The 18,699-nt window shown below is 42.1% G+C and overlaps 1 protein-coding gene and 1 long non-coding RNA gene across 4 annotated transcripts in view; one reads left to right on the forward strand and one right to left on the reverse strand.

Annotated features, from left to right (window-relative positions):
- Thada (THADA armadillo repeat containing) overlaps nucleotides 1–18,699 on the forward strand; it is a 315,049-nt gene that overhangs the window by 210,390 nt on the left and 85,960 nt on the right. For both annotated transcript variants that reach the window (XM_063229252.1, XM_063229250.1), the window contains one exon: nucleotides 4,132–4,247. In XM_063229252.1, the coding sequence (XP_063085322.1) occupies nucleotides 4,132–4,247 (116 nt within the window). The remainder of the gene's footprint in view (nucleotides 1–4,131; nucleotides 4,248–18,699) is intronic.
- LOC134471195 (uncharacterized) lies at nucleotides 1,466–16,741 on the reverse strand. 2 transcript variants are annotated; one of them, XR_010040504.1, is made up of 6 exons: nucleotides 16,502–16,741; nucleotides 11,822–11,915; nucleotides 10,100–10,175; nucleotides 6,760–6,827; nucleotides 5,926–6,157; nucleotides 1,466–4,051 (listed from the first exon to the last, which is right to left on the reverse strand). It is a non-coding gene; the product is annotated as an uncharacterized LOC134471195 (long non-coding RNA). The 2 variants fall into 2 exon arrangements; XR_010040507.1 differs by lacking the exon at nucleotides 5,926–6,157.

The following is an 18,699-nucleotide window of genomic DNA, read 5'->3' on the forward strand; positions in this document are numbered from 1 at the left end:
AACATTATTAACTGAAGTTCATAGTTTGTATTGTTTTATTTTTATTGGTAATACAAATATTTTAAAATACCCTTTAAAGTTTTTTTGGATTTTGGTTTTGCTTGCTTGCATACTCTTTCCTTGATCCTGGCAAGATTTTTTCCGAGACCAAATTTGAATATCAATCTTTCTGCAAAGCCTTCTCTGACTGTTTATTTTTAGAATGAAACTAAAAGAGAGGGAGCAGACAACACAGAAGAGAACCGACATTTTTATCAGGTTCCTAGTGCATTGCCAAGAAGTATTTATGCTCTTCTGAATCTCTACAATCACACAAGGTAGATTCTATTACAGTAGTCCCCGCACCCACAGTTTTTCTTTCTGTAATTTCAGCTGCAATCAACTGCAGTCCAAAAATATTAAATGGCAAATTCCAGAAATAAATAATTTATAAGTTTTAAATAACTTTTATTACAGTATATCGTTTTCTATTTTTAGTTTTTTCTATTTTTAGTTACTGTCCTTAATCTCTTACTGTGACTAATTTATAAATTAAACTTTGTCATGGGTATGTGTGTATAGGAAAAAACATACTGCATATGGGGCTCAATATGTCTGAAATTTCAGGCATCCCCTGGGGGTCTTGGAATGCATCCTCTTCAGATAAGGAGGGGATCACTGAATACTCGCTTTACAGATTAGGCCAGTTGTTAAGGCTCACAGCTAGTAACTGGTTTATATCCACATCTACCGAGGTCCAAAGCCGTGTCTTTCTACACTCTCATGTGCCTGGATTCTGACTTCTTATCTAGCCTTGCTGCCTCTCCCATCAGACTAGGTCTACCAGAGTGAAGAGCACTGCATTGCACAGCTCTGTGTCGCCATGCCAAGCACAGAAATTGGTAACTGCAGCAGGTTATCGAATCAAAGGAGATATGTCTTGAAGGAGTTAACACAGAGTCACCAAATATCAACATTAGTTCAGCGTGGCAAATGCTTGTGGAGTTCTTACTGTACACCAGACTGTTGGGGGGAGGTCAAGCATAGACAGGAAAGTGCCGGCGATGCAGCTGTGCAGGTTATAAAGCTCCTCCATCCACCAGGTAGCACCAGAGAGGCTGTGGGTTATCTGTGACTAGGATGGAGCCTGCAGAAGAGCAAGGACTATTTGGTCTCTGCTGCAGACACCTAGACAGTGCCTGGTAATAATAGTTGCTTAATAAATACTGTTGACTGGGTCTTTGAATCCTGTTACAAATTGGAACACCTAATATGACATTCAATTTCTTAACATTCTCACGTGTTCAGTCACCCTCCCCTAGGATAGTGATGGCAAAGCCATTAGAGACCAAGTACCCAAACTGCAACCCAAAACCCACTTATCACAGTGTCAACATTGCAATTAAACCTGAATACTGAGGTTTTAGATTAGAAAACAACTCATACATTAAGATCTTTTGTTTTAAAAGAAAAATACAGTAACAACTTTCAGTGATACAAACAGCTTTTTATTGAAAGGTGAATGTTAGCACGAGGTGTGCTTTTGCACAGTTAACATGATCTTGCCTGTTGTATCTGTGCTTATAATTTGTCAGACCTTGGCTCGGCAGGCCATAGATTCAACACCACTGCCCTGCGGTCTGGCAGCTTTGGGGATCTCTGTGTTAAAGTCTGTTTGCGAATTATCCCAGGCCTACACCCACCCCTGTCCCTAGCCCAGAATCTGCATCAGAACTTCAGCCTGGGAAAAAGAAAGGCATTGCCTTGCCTCTGGCCGCCTTTAGAGCTGAAGGACAAATGACCCTTCCCAGGAGCTTCTGTGAGCATGAGGACTGACCGCGCATCCTAGTTCCAGAAGCCTGGCCTCCGGCCTGGACCTCACACCAAAGGATGGCCGCGTTTTTCTTGAACCTAATACTTTAAATGTCATATGAGGTGGTTGGATATTCAAATATTTTAATTTATTTTCTGAAAGAAAAATATTTTTTAAAACACCAGCCTGTTTCATAGATTTAGTTAAAAACTTTCCTCCTCTTGCCCTGGCTTGTCTCCTCTCTCTCTTTCCCGGTCCCATTTTTCCCTTGACTTCTCTGACCTGTTATTCATTTATGTAGCTCTCTCTCTTCTACTTGCTTATTTTCACCAGATTCTTCTAAGTCACCTCCCTTTCCAGTTGTCCTGCGTAAACAGATCACTTTCCATTCATTCCTGGTAAATAACCAGGATCACAATTGTTTGGTTTGTGACCAAGATGACAGAATTGATGGACCTGTAGGCTGATTTTCATAAACCAGAGCTACCAAGCGTTTCAAAAACAGTCTTGTTTTTGCCAAGCAAGGTGAGCAAATATAGGACTAAGTTTAAACATCCATCAGGAGTTATTTTTGAAGTGATCACTCCTAAATGAGAAGCGTTTGAAAATTTCACAGTTTTCTTTACAAGTAAATTCCAAAGTCATGTATTTTGCCTGTGTCTGCTGATTAATTATGATCCTGTGACAACATGAAAAACCCCAGTGGTTGGTTTGGTCCAGCTGTGGAGAAAAGAAAGCAAGTCTCAGTGACTTTGCCAGCTCTCTCAGGACAGTGGGACTGAGCTGAGGGAGGCATTTTTCCCTCTGGCAGTCACCACACAGAACGGCAGCTCAGCTAGACCTAGTTCTCCAGACTCCACGTGGGCGGTGTGGGTCCCCAGGGGGTGTGGGGAAGGAGGGACATCTGATCTGTTGCTTCTGTACTCACAGATCCTTTATGAGAGCAAGCATTTGTGGCCTCTACATTGGGACTTGTGTGAATTCTCAGGGGCAGTTCTGTTTAAGAAAAGAACAGTGATAGTTACATATAGCAAAATAATCAACATTTGTTTTGACTCCTTTGAGCAGAAGGTGCTCAGCATGTACTGTAGGTAGCAGCTGCAGACGGCTGACCCAGGAAACCCTGCCAGCTCACCCATTTAGGGTCTGACAACTCTGGACCTGCTTTATGTTGGCCTCTGCCTTTTTCTTATTGCTCCCTGCTCTGTCTCACTCTCAGTTACCTCATTACTGTGAGTCGGAGCCTTCATTGGCAAATGAGGAAAAGAAGTAAAAGCCAAATGTGATTACTTAGAAAGAACGAGTCTTCTGCTGCTCCCATGAAGGATACAATAGAGAGAAAAAATTTAAAATAGACATTAAAGGTCTTGGTGTGTTTATCTGTTCTTGCTTTCCTCCATGCGCTTTGCCCCCATGATGCAGACAAGGAACCCTAAAACAAGGATTTCTCTCACTTGCATCTTTCTCCTCGGCTCTAATGGAGGTCAGAGAATCTCAGCTACCCTTTATTCCCTTTCATTCTCTGCTGCAGGTTTGTCCTGCAGAGGCTTTGTGGATATCCCTGCTGAGCACACACACTTACACATGGCCTGTGTGACGTGTCTGTTGGAACTGTGGGCGTCATTCTGCATGTAGGCTGCTAGAAAGACAACAGTGTCTGTCTTACGCTCTTTAATTCTGGTACAGAGTGCCACAGAAGAGTAAGAGTGGGGCACGTCTTGACGGCTAAGAGCAGACTCTAAGAAAAGACCTGCTGTATCCCTGCTCATTATTTGAAGAGCAAACATTGGTGTGCCTGCTTCTTTAGTCAACACTTTTCTAATGAACCTAGACACATAAACCAATTTGGACTCTGAGGAAGTTTATTTTTCCTGCAGGAAGATTTTGCCTCTAAAAGTCACATTTTAGGGAGTGTACTCAGTGATAGAGCACTTGCCCAGCATACATGAGACCCTGGGTTCCATCCCAGTGCTGCAAAACACAAATTAAAAGGGGGGGGCATGCTTTATTTTCGTGTGAGACTGTTAATGTAAATAAATCCATTTGTAGGTTGTTTCTAACTAGTAATCTGGAGCAAGTGTCTGATCACAGAATAGTGCCCAGGTTTGGGGACTGTGTGAGGGACCTACAGACAGGTGTGGGTGGAGGCTGTAGGTTCTCACCACTGCTGTGTCCTCCATAACCAGCGTGCTCTTCTGCTACACCAGCGTCACATCCTGCAGGTGTCTGCTTTCTTTGAAGAGAATATTTTGAGGAAACCTAAAAGGAAGAAAGTGAGCATTTAGGAAAAATACATTTTTACAGCAGGATATTATTGCTTTCTCTCTTTTTTGCTTTAGGTTTTTCATTTGTTACAAGCCTACTCAGACTCCAAACACAGGATGGACCCCGACTTTCAGCAGGAGCTGACTGACATCACTGTTTGTACCAAAGCCAAACTCTGGCTGGCCAAGAGGTATGTTAAAACTCCACATGAGCAAGGAATTATCAGGGGTTAGCACTGTATTCGAGAATTGCAATTTCTAGTTGTGGAGAGGTTTTAAAGTTATTGGCATGAGTTTTCTAAACTTATTGGAGTATTTATCCTTTTAGAATTTTGGGTTGTAATAAAGAAATAAAAACATTGTTTTGACAATTTTTTTAAACTCCTGAGTTACTGGAGGACAGGTAATAAGGCTTTTTATCTGCCCACCAGGGTGCTGGTTTCTTAATAGCCACTGTGTGCCCAACCCTGTATTAGACATGAGAAGAATTAAAGGCAGTAATTGGCTCAGTCGTGTGTGTAAACTGTCTCAGAGGCTAGAGATTGCTGTCAGCAGGCACTGAGGGAGTAGAAGAGGGGTGGAAGGTGCCATTTCGGAGTGGGCAGTGCATAGCTTGAATAATCAGGAAAAAGAAGGGTGGATACGTGTGTTTTTCATCTTTGCCATTTTTAATTTATTCTGGAACTTAGACCATTTCCTGTGTGAAAAATCAAGTAAGTAGAAATTTTCATTTAATAATCTAGAGGGAATGTTCTCTATAACCTTGTGTTTGATATTTTATGTTAGCGTACTCTGGTTTTGGCAGGACAGTGTTCCTGCAAGGATGCTGTACATCCTCTGTAGATTCCAGCAAGGTAGGCTTTTGAGTAACCTTACTGCACTCCAGGCCACAGTATGTGGTGCCTATTAAAAGTCAATGTATCAGGTGTCTGATGCAGTAGTCTATCTGTTTTTCTATCTCTTCCTCCCCAGAATGTGTTTCTGTTTAGTTTGTTGAGCTCCCCACCTTATATGGGAAGTTAGGTCATGGGCAGTGTGAGGCACACAAACCATTTTAATTCTACAAAGTGTTGCTGAGCACAGGCCAGGCACCAACAGGTAGGTGGGTGTGCAGAGGGAGAGAACAAATGGTCTTGGCTTCAGGAGCTTCCAGGAGGTAAGAAAGACATGTGAGTAGCTAATTTTCATTCACTTGGTTAAGTGTAATAACTATATGTGATCAATAGCAAGAAATGAGTAAAATTTTGCCAAACGATCCAGGGAGAATTGCAAGCTTGGCTGATAGTATCGCCACAAACACAGCAAATGAAAAGGCATGGTAGGTTTGAAGAACTGTCCTGTGGCAGAGAGCAAAGGTGAAGAAATAGGCAGGAGCCACAGTGACAGCTCCTAAGGTGCCCTTTGGGTAGGAGAGCTGGTGAAAGATACCCCAAATGGGGGTGTATCTCAACAGTGGCCTCCGCACTAATAACTCTAGACAGTAATAATGAGGGGAGGATCCTCTAGTATCTGGAAAATCAGAACACCTATGGTAAATCTTTCATCATTAATCTAATTTTTATTTCCTCCATTTATTTGGAGTAGAAGTTGCTTGATCATGAAGTGTTTGTCTACGCCTAGTATCCTTTGTCTTTTGCATGATTTTTTAGAATCCACAAGTCACATTTCCCAGGAGAACAGTAGTTGGGGTCACATTTATAGCTGTTGTTTCTAGGGATCAGGCAGTCGGGGTTCTCCCCAAGTCATCATGTGGAAATTCTGCTTCTGCTCCAAGAATCCCACTTTGCAGTTCCTACAGTGCTGTAAGGAATGAGTTTCTGCCCTTTTATGGAAAACCACTGCCTACTGGCTTCTTGAGTCCATTCCTACCAGTTAGGGAGACAGAGGAGATGGAGTGACAAGCCAGTCGCTGACGGACTGTGTGCCTAAAGACGGCTGATGAAGCTGCCAGGCGAGTTCTCTTCAGCCCAAGAAGTCCTCCAGGCCTTTCAAACCTTTCCTGTATGTCCCCTTTCTACTCTCTAATTGGCCTTTTTATCACCATCCTCATCATTGTTGTCATCATCTCTCCCCTCGGATTTTTCTCCTTGAATTTTCAACCCTAGAAAATAAAGGCACGAATCATTGCATCTCGGTGGGTTTCTACAGTCTTTGTCCTGAGTCCAGGAAAGCCGCTTCTCTGTTTCCAGGGCAGTCAGCTCTCTATTTTCCAAGTATGAACTTTGATCTTGGGGAGTGGTCTGTGGATGGTCCCTAACACCAGGTTTCTTTCTGCTCCACAATACACTTTTTTTTTTTTGTCTTTTTCATTTTTATCGGTACCAGGGATCGAACTCACGACTGCCTGCTTGCAAGGAAGGCGCTTATGCCGCTGAGCTAAATCCCCAGCCCCCACAATACACTTTTACAAGTATTAATCAGGAGGCTTTCAGAGCCCAGAGTGGACTTTGGAAGGAAAACATGCTGTGAAGGTACAGTAGTCATTCCATGTGAGCCATTCCATCGACAGGACTACGCTGAAGGTCCCAAATAGTCAAGCATAGAGCTGGATGTGGATGAAACCTCAGCCCACCCCATACCTGCCCTGTCCTTAGGGTCTCTTGTTGTGGCAGCTGTTTGTCTATGCCAGTTAATCCCATAGGAACCCACTGAGGTCCTAGTGGTCCCCTCTCCACGCAGACCCTTCTTTGCCATCTCACACACCTTTGCCATGGAGATGTTCCAGTGCAAATCAGTCCAGACTCCACCTCGGAAATGGCTCCTTTATGTTCCTGGTAATTTACACATGAGAGAAAAATAAGTGTTCCTTTGAATCCCCTAAGAATTTTCTGTTATCTTTTTAGTATAAGCTGTGAAAAACCAGTGTTATTACAGAAAGAAAATAACGGTTTAAATTTTAGCACTAACACCTTTTTCTTTCTTTTTTTTATCGGTATCGGGGATCGAACTCACGACCGCCTGCTTGCAAGGCAGGTGCTTATGCTGCTGAGCTAAATCCCCAGCAACTAACACCTTTTTCCTCCTATAATTTATTTGATCACTAGCTTCAGTTCTTTGAGTTCAAAAATCTTAGTGAATGTATCATTTATTTTTCCTTTTGTTCCCAAAGAAGGCTTTAAAACATTTCATTGGAGTCATGAAATAACTAATTCAGTTTTCAATTTTGACTCTGAAATTGAGGGCACATAAAGACTTTTGTCATATGTTTGTATTTGACTTTGTAAGATTAATAAGGATTTACATGAGATGGTTGAGCAATAGCCATGGGGTTGTTGGGACTTTGGTGATGGATGGCCAGCTGGCAACACGGCTTGAGCAAAGGACTGGGCTCCTTTTCTTTCAGGCCACTTTTCATTCCAAGATGTCAAAGCCTTTATGGAAATCAGCTCATTAATCCTTCAGGCTCCTCCATCCCTCCCTCCTCAGTCCAGTTCAGTGTCTCTCTCATGGTGTAAGGCAGTTCACTAACTACAGAAAGAAGACTAAGCTGTGTCAGGCCAGGAGCCAGGGAGGACAGAAGTAAGCCGCTGGTCTGCGGTGGTGGCCGGGTGCACTGGCCAGCCTTGCTGTCTGTGGACTGCAGCTCAGCGATCCTGGCTGGATCATAGGCCCTGGATGAATAGGAAAGACTTTGAAAGCTCTTACCAAGTCAGAGGAAGAGAAGAAAATTATTATTGCACTGGGCTTAAAATTTTTTCAGGAGTATGTTTGGTTATCTACTATCTCCTTCTTTGGTTTCAAAAGGAAAAGGATGTAGGCATTATGCACATGCTGTGTGTCCCTGTTAATAAACTGAGTGAGCTGAGTGACTGTTCAGACAAAGCACAACAGGTGATGTGATCACCAAAAAGAAATGTTCGCTACAAACCATTTTCATTTTATTTTCTTGTCAGTGCGGTCTGTGTTTTATCATAGGAAATATCCAAGTACAAAATTGTGAAAAGAGAAGACAAAAGTATACTTTCACTACAGTCTAGTGGAAACCACTATATTGGTTAATAGTTTTATTTAATTACTTCATCTTTTTCCTATGCTTTTTTTTTGTCTAGCTAAAGTTTTATATATATATATATATATATATATCTGACAGTGTCCTGAAAGCATTCTGTCTGTTGTTAAAACTCTTTATGATGCAGCTGTAGAAAATAGTATATAGCATTTCTACTAAAAACGTACTCTGTACAGCTTCAATTCTGGAAACGTACAACAGACAGTGAAAGCAGAAACTTAAAGAGATGTACATTTGTGTTCATAGCTGTATTATCACAGTAGCTAAAACATGGAACTGACTTAAGCGTTCATTGACTAATGATAGTGAATGAACAGAATATGGTGAATACATAAAAGATTGAAACTTGATCAAAAATGAATTCAAAATAGATCAGATACTTTAATAGAAGACTAAAAATATGAAACTGTTGAAGAAAACATAAGAGAAACATTTTAAGACATAGGCATAAGCATTGACCTCCTGAACAGGACACCATAGCTGTGGATATAACAGGAATGGACAGATGGGTCTACATCAAATTAGGTTTCCACACAGCCAAAGAAACAACCAACATAGTGAAGAGACGGCTTGAGAATGGAGAAAGTCTTTGCCAGCTATTCTAATGACAGAAGATTAATAGCCAGAAGATATAAAAAAAAAACCTCAAAACCAAAAAACCAAAGAGCCCAATCATTAAGTGGGCAAATGAACTGAGTAGATATTATTCAGAAGCAGCACAAATGTCAATAATTACATGGAGAAAAAATGTCCCGCATCATTAGCTGTCAGAGAAATGCAAACAATACTGCATTGAGATTCCATCTTATCACAGTCAAAATGTCTGTCATCAGAATACAAAAAAACAATGCTGGTAAGGATTTTGGGGAAAGAGACCTGTCTACACTGTTGGTGAGAAGGTAAAATAGTACAGTCACTATGGAAATTAGTGTGGAGATTACTTAACAAGGTAAAAGTAGAAATTCCTTTTCATCTAGCTGTACCACCTCTGTGTACTGCAGTAAATTAAAATCTGTATTATAGGAATACATGCTCATGGTTATTGTGGCACAATTTACAGATAAGCTATGGAAGCACCCTAAGTGTCAACTGAAGAATGGATAAAGAAAATAATAGTTTATATATACAGTGGAGTATTATTCAGCCATGAAGAAGAACAGAGTCCTGTCATTGGCAAGAAAATGGATGGAACTGCACCGCATCATGTTAGGCAAAGTGAGCCAGACTCAGACAAACCATGTGGTTCCTCATAGTGAAATCTAGAAGGAAAAAATAAAGATGCCGTGAAAAGTAGAAAAGACACTATAAAAGAAAAGAGTCAGCAAGAAGGGAGAGAGACAGGCCTGGGGCATAGGATATAAATGATTAAAATATGCTATTTCCATATACAAAAAAGGGAAATCTTCATTCTGAATAACTAAAATGCACTATGAAAATTTTTAAATATATGCTATATACAGTTGAAATGTTATACTGCTGTAAAAGGGAAGAAAATTCTGACACATGCTAAACATGGGTGAAGCCTGGGAACGTTATGCTAAGTGATGTAAGCCAAGCACAGAAAGCAGTGACTGTCTGGGTCCACGTCACGTATGGAAGGTGCTGAGTCCCAGTCATGGGGACAGAAAGTGGAGCGGGGCTTGCCGAGCATTCAGGAGGAGGAAGGAGGAGCTGCTGCTTAATGGCTGTAGGCCTCTCAAAGTTAACTGCACAGCACTGTGACGCTGCTGTACCTGACACCGCTGTACACTTGCAAGTTGTTAAGATGGTAGATCTTACATTTATTTATATTTTGCCACAACTAATTTCTTTAAATGACAAGTATTTAAAACATAAATGTCTTGTACTCTATTACTAATTCAAGACTATCACTGTTTTGCGTTTCTTAGTTTTTCTTCTTTGTTTTACTACCCATACATCCTCCAAAATAAAATTTGCCCATTTTTTTTGAGTTGAGAAAAAAAAATCTTCAAACCCATCATTTATTGAAGTTAGCATGCTTTTGCCGCCTTCATAATCAGGCATTACGCTTACCTGATCATTGCTTCATGGTTGGCCATTCAGTTTGTTTCATACTTTTTGGCATCATAAATAATGTTCTAGTGAACAACTTTTTGAGAGAGAGAGAGAGAGAGAGAGAGAGAGAGAGAGAGAGAGAGAGTTAGGTTTGATTTCCATAAGTTGAAAAAATTACTTGGGAGATATGAAAATATTTAAAGGTCTTCCTATCATTCCCAGATTGCTTTCCAGAAGGGAAATTTCAGTTTATCGTTCCACCAGCAGTACATCAGAGACCTCCACCAAAATTCTAACAGATTTTTTTAATTAGATAAGGAAACTTTTACTTTTCAAGTGCCTGCTTTATGCCAAGCTCCATATGAGATTTGTATGTATTATTTTGTTGAACTCTTCTCAAAACTCCTTTAGAGCTGGGCATGGTGGCTCACGCCTGTAGTCCCAGCACGCAGGAGGCTGAGGCAGGGGGATCATTGTGAGTTCCAGACCAGTCTAGGCTACAAAGTGATCTCAAGGGCAGTCTGAACTGCATAGAAAGAACCTGTCTCCAAAACAAAACAAAACAAAACAAAACAAAACTCCTTTAGTATGGGAAAACTAACTTTTCTATAGAGACAAACCCTGTATATAAGACATCCAGGATAGTTAGGATTTCTGGTTGGCATGAGTTAACAAACAAGTCAAACAGGTGTGGATAGGTTTTCAACTCTGACTTCATATACTGCCCTTCAGTCACTCCCGCACCCGAGTTCCTGTGTGGTCACACGAGCCAGAGCGCAAGTCCTAGCCGTCTCCCATGAGAGACTGTTACTGTCTGCACCTCATCACACCCTGCAGCCACTTCTCCCTTGAGGATCCCTGCTGGTGCCGTGGAAATAGGAGTTGTGGTTCTTGGTGCTGGTACTTACTGAGTGTAAGTTTGCCCCATGATTAAGTTTTTATTCCAAGCAGATATTCTTAATGCTTATAGCTGCAAGTTAGAATCACCTGGAGAGATTTTAAAACCTACTGATGCCAGGCTCTGCCCCTAGCCTTTCTGATTTAGGTATTTTCAGTACTTTGCCCTTGAAATTGTCATTTAAATCTGATAGTCTGTGGCTATTATCAAGAAATCAAGCAATAACAAATGCTGAAGGGGCTGTGGGGAAAAGAGAACTCTTCACTGTTGGTGGAAATGCAGACTGGTGCAACCACTGTGGAAATCAGCGCGGAGAGTCCTCCAAAAACTAGGATTGGAGGTTCCATTCAATCCAGCTATTCCCGTTCTGGGTGTCTTCCCAAAAGAATTAAAAACATCATGCCACAGCAATATATGTGCACCCCATGTTTATAGCAGTACAGTTTGTAATAGTCAGATTTGGAAACAATTTAAGTGCCCAGTGACTAAGGAATGGATAAAAAAGATGTGGTCTTTTTTATATAATGGAGTACTACTCAGCCATAAAGAAGGACAAACTGTAGACTTTCATAGGTAAATGGATGCAACTTGAGAATATACCCATTAGTGAAATAAATAAGATACACGTGTGTAAACATTATAGTGTTTCATTAGTGTGACAAGCTGAAAGAAAAAATATGTCTGTGTATGTATATGTATATAAAAAATAGTTAAGATATACTACTGATTTCTATGAGTTCACTGAAGAGAAAGATTTGTGCTGATATTGTTTGCACAATTGAATGTGGATGTCTTGTGCTCTGGGTGAAGGATTTGGAGATGACAATGTGCAATGTACATACCATTGTTGCCGCCTGATTAATGTGTTTTGAAATTTTGTTGTAGTTTTTTTTCTTCTTCCTCATCATCGTCTTCTTCTCCTTCTCCTTTTCTCACCTTGAAATAAGACAGATTTGTTGGAGGGGATAAATAAATAAATCTGATATTCTGGTATGGTTGGTGTCCCAGAAGTTTGTGTCACCTTTTTTTCCCATGAGGTGAGGCTTAAGTAAAACATATTATACCTGTATCACTCCATTCAACAGCTTCTTGTGCCCTGCCATCTACCAAGTTGTATCAATTGTGGAACCGTTTTTATTAAAATTACTACTACGGGGCTGGGGATTTAGCTCAGCAGCATAAGCACCTGCCTTGCAAGCAGGCAGTCGTGAGTTCGATTCCTGGTACCGATAAAAAATGAAAAAGACAAAAAAAAAATATTACTTCATGGGTTTAATTCTCAGTATAGAAAAAACAAAAACAGCTGGGGATTTAGCTCAGCGGCATAAGCATCTGCCTTGCAAGTAGGCGGGCGTGAGTTCGATCCCTGGTACTGATAATAAACAATTAATTAATTAAATAAATAAAAACACTATTTCAGCCTGCAATGACAACAAAACAGAGTCTTCTTCAAGTGAGCTCATAGACATGGAGTTTTAGATCCAGAAAAAACTACTGTATGTGTTTCATCCCTAGCCTTTACAAATGGCAGGTGGCAGCCTGCAGTAGTCGGGGATTTGTCCGTTTTCACTCAGCTGAGCAGAACTAATGTCCTTCCGACGAACACTAACGTGTGTTGAGGGCTCAAGGCCCCGGCACCTTGTTGGGATCTTTCTCCTGGGCCCTGCTGCCGCCACCTGGCCACACACTTTATGTCACGGTTTTGTATGGCCATAACTTCGGTGTTGTCTAGGACTGTGCTTCAGAGAGAGATGCTGTGCACAGGAATCACCTGGGAAGTTTGTTACAGTGAAGACTCATTTGCCAGGTGTGGGGCGGGGCTTGAGGCCAGCTTCCAGGTGACCCACTGCTGCTGAGCACTGTGTGTACTTTGAGGAGGAATGCCCCCCCCCCCGCCGGTCAGTGTGATCCTCCAACCCCCAGGGAGAAAGGCTCCCACCATCATGCCCTCATTCTCGAGGATTTGGGCTGTGAGCAAGGGCCACAGGCATCACCTGGCACTGTCCCCAACCTGGGGTGACCTGCACTGAAGGCCTGGTGGCACCAGTGCTCTCCATGGGAACTTTACATTCCCTCTTCTGGAGCAGCCATATCTGTGGCCTCTGTCATTGCCTGGGTTGGGACCAATGCTGTAGTGGCATGTAATACATATTTGTCATTTTGAAAAATAAGAAACTGATACTCTGATGAGAAAAGCAGTTTCAGGAATACAAGAATAACTCCCAAGGTTACTACTACAAAAGCAACCTTGACAATAAACTTTTAAATAAAATGGCGTTGGGGCTGGGGATTTAGCTCAGCGGCATAAGCGCCTGCCTTGCAAGCAGGCAGTCATGAGTTCGATCCCTGGTACCGATAAAAATGAAAAAGACAAAAAAGAAAATGAAAAAAAAAATAAAATGGCATTGATAAAGGGTAGAGGAGATGACGGGAACTAATGTTTGCTGAAGACCTACTCTTGAGTACGAGACCTAAGGAGTTGCTACCCCAATTTAATTCTAATTTGCAAATCTGTGAACTGTGTAATCCATCCTCAGCGGCACCCCTCAACCCCCTCCCCCCCAGGTGCTCCTGTCTGTTCCGCCACCTCCCAAGACAGCCACTTCCCTGTTTCCTCCTCTGGCTACCCCTCACCCACGTGCCCATCGCTTCTGCCATTTCTCTTCCTTGCTAGGCCCCTGCTAAGCTGAATGTTGTGCCTTGTGGGGCCCTGTGGGTTTAAATGTGTAAGGAAAATATGCTTAGAGAGACAAAGCTGGTTCTTCAGTTCTTCCCTAAGGGGCTGTGGTCGACTGTTGAGTTTCTGTTTTAGGATTCCGTTTTGTTTTACAACAGCTGAAAACAGCATTTATTTTCTAACCACCAGATTTATTCACACAATACAGTTCCCAGGTAGCAATACTGAGGCTTAGGTTTGATTCCATTTTCCCACTGTCCCCTCACCCCTCCCACATCTCCCCTGCCTACTGGCCTACTCCTTTCTCTTAAGAAAGAGTCTTTCCCGGTGACTTGAAATAAAAGAGAGGCCTGAGCCCTCTACAAAGTTGCAGGTTGCTGTTTCACATCGATGCCCCTGAAATTAATCCAGTCCGGAAGGACTGTGAAAATATTCAGATGATAGTACAGCATTTTAAGGCTCTCGTTTGCAATCCCTGCCAAAACTTTCAGGGAAACAAGTCTTAACAGGGGTGGTTAGTCACCTAGCAAGTTTCCAGGTATTGCTGGGGTTGCGTTGTGTTTTTTGGTTTGTTTTGTCTTTGCTCAATTTCTTTCTCTCTTTATTCTCAACTAAAAGTTTTCCCCGTTAACACCACCCCCTGCCACCATTTTAATTTTAAAAGAAGGTGGGGGAATGATCACTGCTTTTCTTTCAAGCCTAAAATTTTACTGGAGGGAGGGAGACTCATTAGAATCCCTCTTTAAATCCTCCAGCCCAGCCTATTTAAAATTACCCTGGGCCTTGCAAAGATTTGAATAATGAGGGAATTGGAGTTGGTGTTTGTTTGATTGATTTGTTGATTCATTCATTCATTTTGGTACCAGAAACCAAACTCAGGACCTAGCACTTGCCAGGCAGGCCCAGTGCCATTGAGCTATATCCCCAGCCTTAGGAGTTGGTGTATTTTAGACCCAACCTTGTTGATATTTGTTTGCTTCCTTTCAGACTTCTCAGGAATGTTTAAGGTCAAGCTAAGATCCTGTTTGTATTTTTTAAAAACAGAAAGAACATTAAATTATCACATTTCAACCCAAACCAATGAAACAAGGTGCAAAACATTTTCTTCATTAAATACTTCTTTCAAAAATACAGCCTCAAGTTTTGAAGGTGCAAGCTGTTTGAGAAGTGAAGTTTGGAAATATATGAAACATTTCTTGTTGACAGGCTGGGTTTATGTGAGCTAGATCTGAGTGAATGTAGTCAAAAGTGATCAAATATGTTAAATTGAGACTGAGCAGGATGCCCAATGTCAAACTTCTTCATATTGCCTCAAGAAATAAAAATAGTCCCTTTCTGTAACTGCACACCAAGAATGCATCCTCAACCACTGATGATTTCTACTCTTTAAATATAGAAATCTGCATCCCTGACCCGGAGATGGTGACTAGTTCCATAGAAGGCTTAGTAGCTGTTGGCTTGTTGGGTGTTGCTGTTGGAAGTTTCCAGCAATGTTGTCATTGCCCAACTTGCAAGAGACTGCAGGTTTTAAGTGTCCTCAGCACATTCTCGTACTGTTATGTAAAGTCTTAGCATGTAACATGTTCCATCTTTTGGATAAATCAACACCTTTGTTACGTTATGTTCCTTTCTTAGTGAATGAATGCCAACTTGAGAATCACAAACTATCATTTATACTGTTGGAGAGCCTTTGTTGCTAAGTAAATTCTGACAGTGTCATTGCCAAGTACGAATCAGGAATCCTGGTACAGAGCTCGGCATTGTGGGAACTGGCAATGTAATAGGCATGATGGAGACTATAAAGATGAATGACATTGTATCTTTCAAAAGCCATGCAAGTGAGACTAGTACGAATTCAACTAACTGTACACAAGTGAAAAAGTAATAAAATAAGCGTGGGGATGAGTCAAAGAGTCTTACAGAGCCAGGAAGAGAGAGAAGTGCCGTCTTCTGGGGTAGTAGTGTCAGGGAGGTCTTCTGGGAGGAAAAGAAGTCTTTAAAAGCTAGGTGAGATTTACTTGTTAGATAAGGTTAGTTTTCTTAAATTGGGGAACAAGGCCATTTATACTGTTGGAGAGCCTTTGTTGCTAAGTAAATTGTGACCCTGTCATTGCCAAGTACGAAGAAGGAATGCCGGTACAGAGCTCAGCCTGTGGGGAGAACATTAAGCATAATAGTGCCAGGTCAGTAGCGTTGGTTATAAGAGTCTGGTCATAGTCCAATCTAACTGAAAAGAGAGACCTTAATCATATGAAATAACAAACAGTGGGACACAAATAAAAGTACATTTAGTGTAAAAGTTTAGATGAGAGTTGTTAGAGACAACTTTCTAGAGGAGGTAAGTATTCTCAGAGCAGGAGTGTGACTTGGAAACTCCAGAGATGGTGAGGAAGGAGCCTGTGAAGGTTGTGCACAGAAGGGATGAAGATCCTGCAGGCAACACAGGTGCTAGAGTGTGGGCAGTGGGAGAGAGTGCCGAGGAGGAGGAGACGCGCCAAGTCAGGGAGAGCGGCTGTGACAGGCAGCCCTTAGACGGCAGCCAGAGGGTGGTAGACTTGATTCAAGAGCTCAGAAGACACGACACGCTCAGGCTGAGAGGGGAGGAGCTGCTGTCTTTGCGCACTGAAGAACATCTCAAGGCTTCCTTCTCCGGGAGGTTAACCAAAATAGCAGTCCACCAGCTCTGCTGCTGTCACCTGGAAACGCTTGCTACCTCCCTGGGCCTCCACAATGGGAATAGAAATATTATGTACATTTAAGACCACTTGGGTTTTATCTTTCCGACGTTGCTCAGGGGACCATGGAGCCACAGAATTTACAGCAGGAAAGAGAATTTAGAGATTACCTAATCCAACGAGATTCTTTCTTCAAACAGAAGTCCCATATGGAAATTCAGGATGCTGGAAATGTGGGGATGGGAGACACAGTTCACACCGAAATAGGGCACCGGGGCCTTCCTGCATGGCTGCTCTCCACCGCAGCTTCAGAAGGGGCTGAGAGAAGCACCCCAGTAAGTTGAACTTCTAATGTGGAAATGAGTTTGTTTCCCCAGATCACACAAGTGTTTTGTAGGCATGACCCTGTAGACACAGTTCCTGTAAGTGAACTCAGTACTGTGACCACAGGCTTTCCAGCAGCACGCAGGCCTGCGGGAGGGAGCTCTTCTGCCCTTACAGGGCGCTGACTCAGCCCTGGGATGATCGTCCCCTGTAACCAGGCTTCAGTTGTCTCCAGGAGGGCTTGTGGGTCATGGGAGCTGCTCTTACGTGTATGAGCAGCCTTGTTCCCTTCCTTCCTCCTAACTCCTGACTTCCTACCTGGACTCCCTAGACTTCCTCAGTGGTTGGACTGGCCTGTGGGCCTCTGGGAATAGCACTTTCCCAAAAAAAGTTCAGGGGCTCATTCCAGGATTTAGGAGCCAGACGGGCTGTCCTATCCCATAGGCCCTGTGTTCCCAGGTGGCCACAGGAGGGCTGCTTCTAGAGGCACTTGGTGAATGGAAACCTCTAATCTGAAAACCAATGTGCTGGGCTGACATCGAGCAGAGCCAGAGTGCCTGCAAGGCCAGCAAGCCTGGGCCAACTCTCTACTCGACTGCTCAGCAGCACGGTGGGGCCTGTGCTGTCGGTGGGGCCTGTGCTGTGCTGTGTAGGTCCAGGTTTTAAAAGGATGGTGTGAAAAGGTGAATACGGAAAGGACATGGTGGAGAACAGAAGTGAAAGTGTGAACTAGGCGGATATGGAAAATACCCAAGGTCTCCACATGAAGCCACATCTCCAACCCTTTTTTATATTTATGTTAAGACAGGGTCTTGCTAAGTTGCGCTGGCTAGGCTTGAACTCATACTTCTGCTACTGTAGCACCCCATTGTCCTGAAATTACAGACATGTGTCACCACACTTGGCTTGCCCACTAGGGCTTTATAATGTAATCTGCTGTGCTGGAAATATGCCTTTGTGTTGGTCCTCACCAAAGCAGCCTTGCTTTTTCCTAGACTGGCTGCCAGGCACAGGACCAGAGAACCTGAGTGCAAACCAACACATTCTACTTGCCTGACACAATGTCTTCTTTTTTATCTGAGTGTGTTTGGGACACATAGATAATATTTGTTTGTCTACAATTTGTTTGTTGTCTTAGCTTTTGCCCTGATCTCATGTAGGTCACAGGAGCTCTATGAGCAATTTTGTTGATTTGCAAAAATAGTAATGATAATGCCTATTTTTCCCTCTTAGGAATTTTATAAGATAAAATTATATAGAAATATTTTTAAGATAAAACTTTCACAGCCGGGTGTGGTTGCACACAGCTGTAAATCCTAACACTTAGGAGTCTGAAACAGAAAGATCATTATGAGTTCGAGGCCAATGTAAGTAGGTTACAAAGTAAGCTCAAAACCAGCCTAAACTACAGAGTGAAACCCTGTCTTAGAAAGAGAAAAAAAATAAAATAAAATAAACCAAAAAATTAAAAAAAAAAAAAACCTTTTAGTATAAGGCTATGTTTTGTTATCACTATGTTTGCTATCACTATTAATATTGTTGCCAGGACTGAAGTTCCAGCTTATGTCTTGACAGATTCCTATTAAACACAGTTCTATTGATGGTACTGGGAGAAAGTCTCACTTTGTTATGTGCAGACTTCTCCTGCTACATCCACAAGTTCTCATTCTTCTCACTTATTTATCATTTTTATGCACCTAGAAAGTAAGGTTTGAAAAGAGAGGACTTAATCACTGATGCTATATATCTCCCAGACCTCAAACTGTACAGTAAAATTTTTCTTAGATATTTCTTTTCTCCCATAATTCCTGGCACATAGCTTATTAAGTTATTAACCAGCAATTTCTCTGGCAGCATATTAAACTTTACTTTTAAACAAGCCAGAGGGAGGGAAACATGCATCTCTCATAAAAGGAATAAAAAACATACACCTTCTAAAACAGTTTCCTCAGGCTTTGAACAGATCCCAAGCCCCACACAAGGTCTCTTTTTCATCATTCTCCGCACATAGCTTAAGTGTTACTGCATTAATGAGAAAAAGATG

Source organism: Cavia porcellus, unplaced genomic scaffold (assembly GCF_034190915.1).
Source record: "Cavia porcellus strain 051 isolate PalLab524CR breed Dunkin Hartley unplaced genomic scaffold, mCavPor4.1 scaffold_1, whole genome shotgun sequence".
Lineage (NCBI taxonomy): Eukaryota > Metazoa > Chordata > Mammalia > Rodentia > Caviidae > Cavia > Cavia porcellus.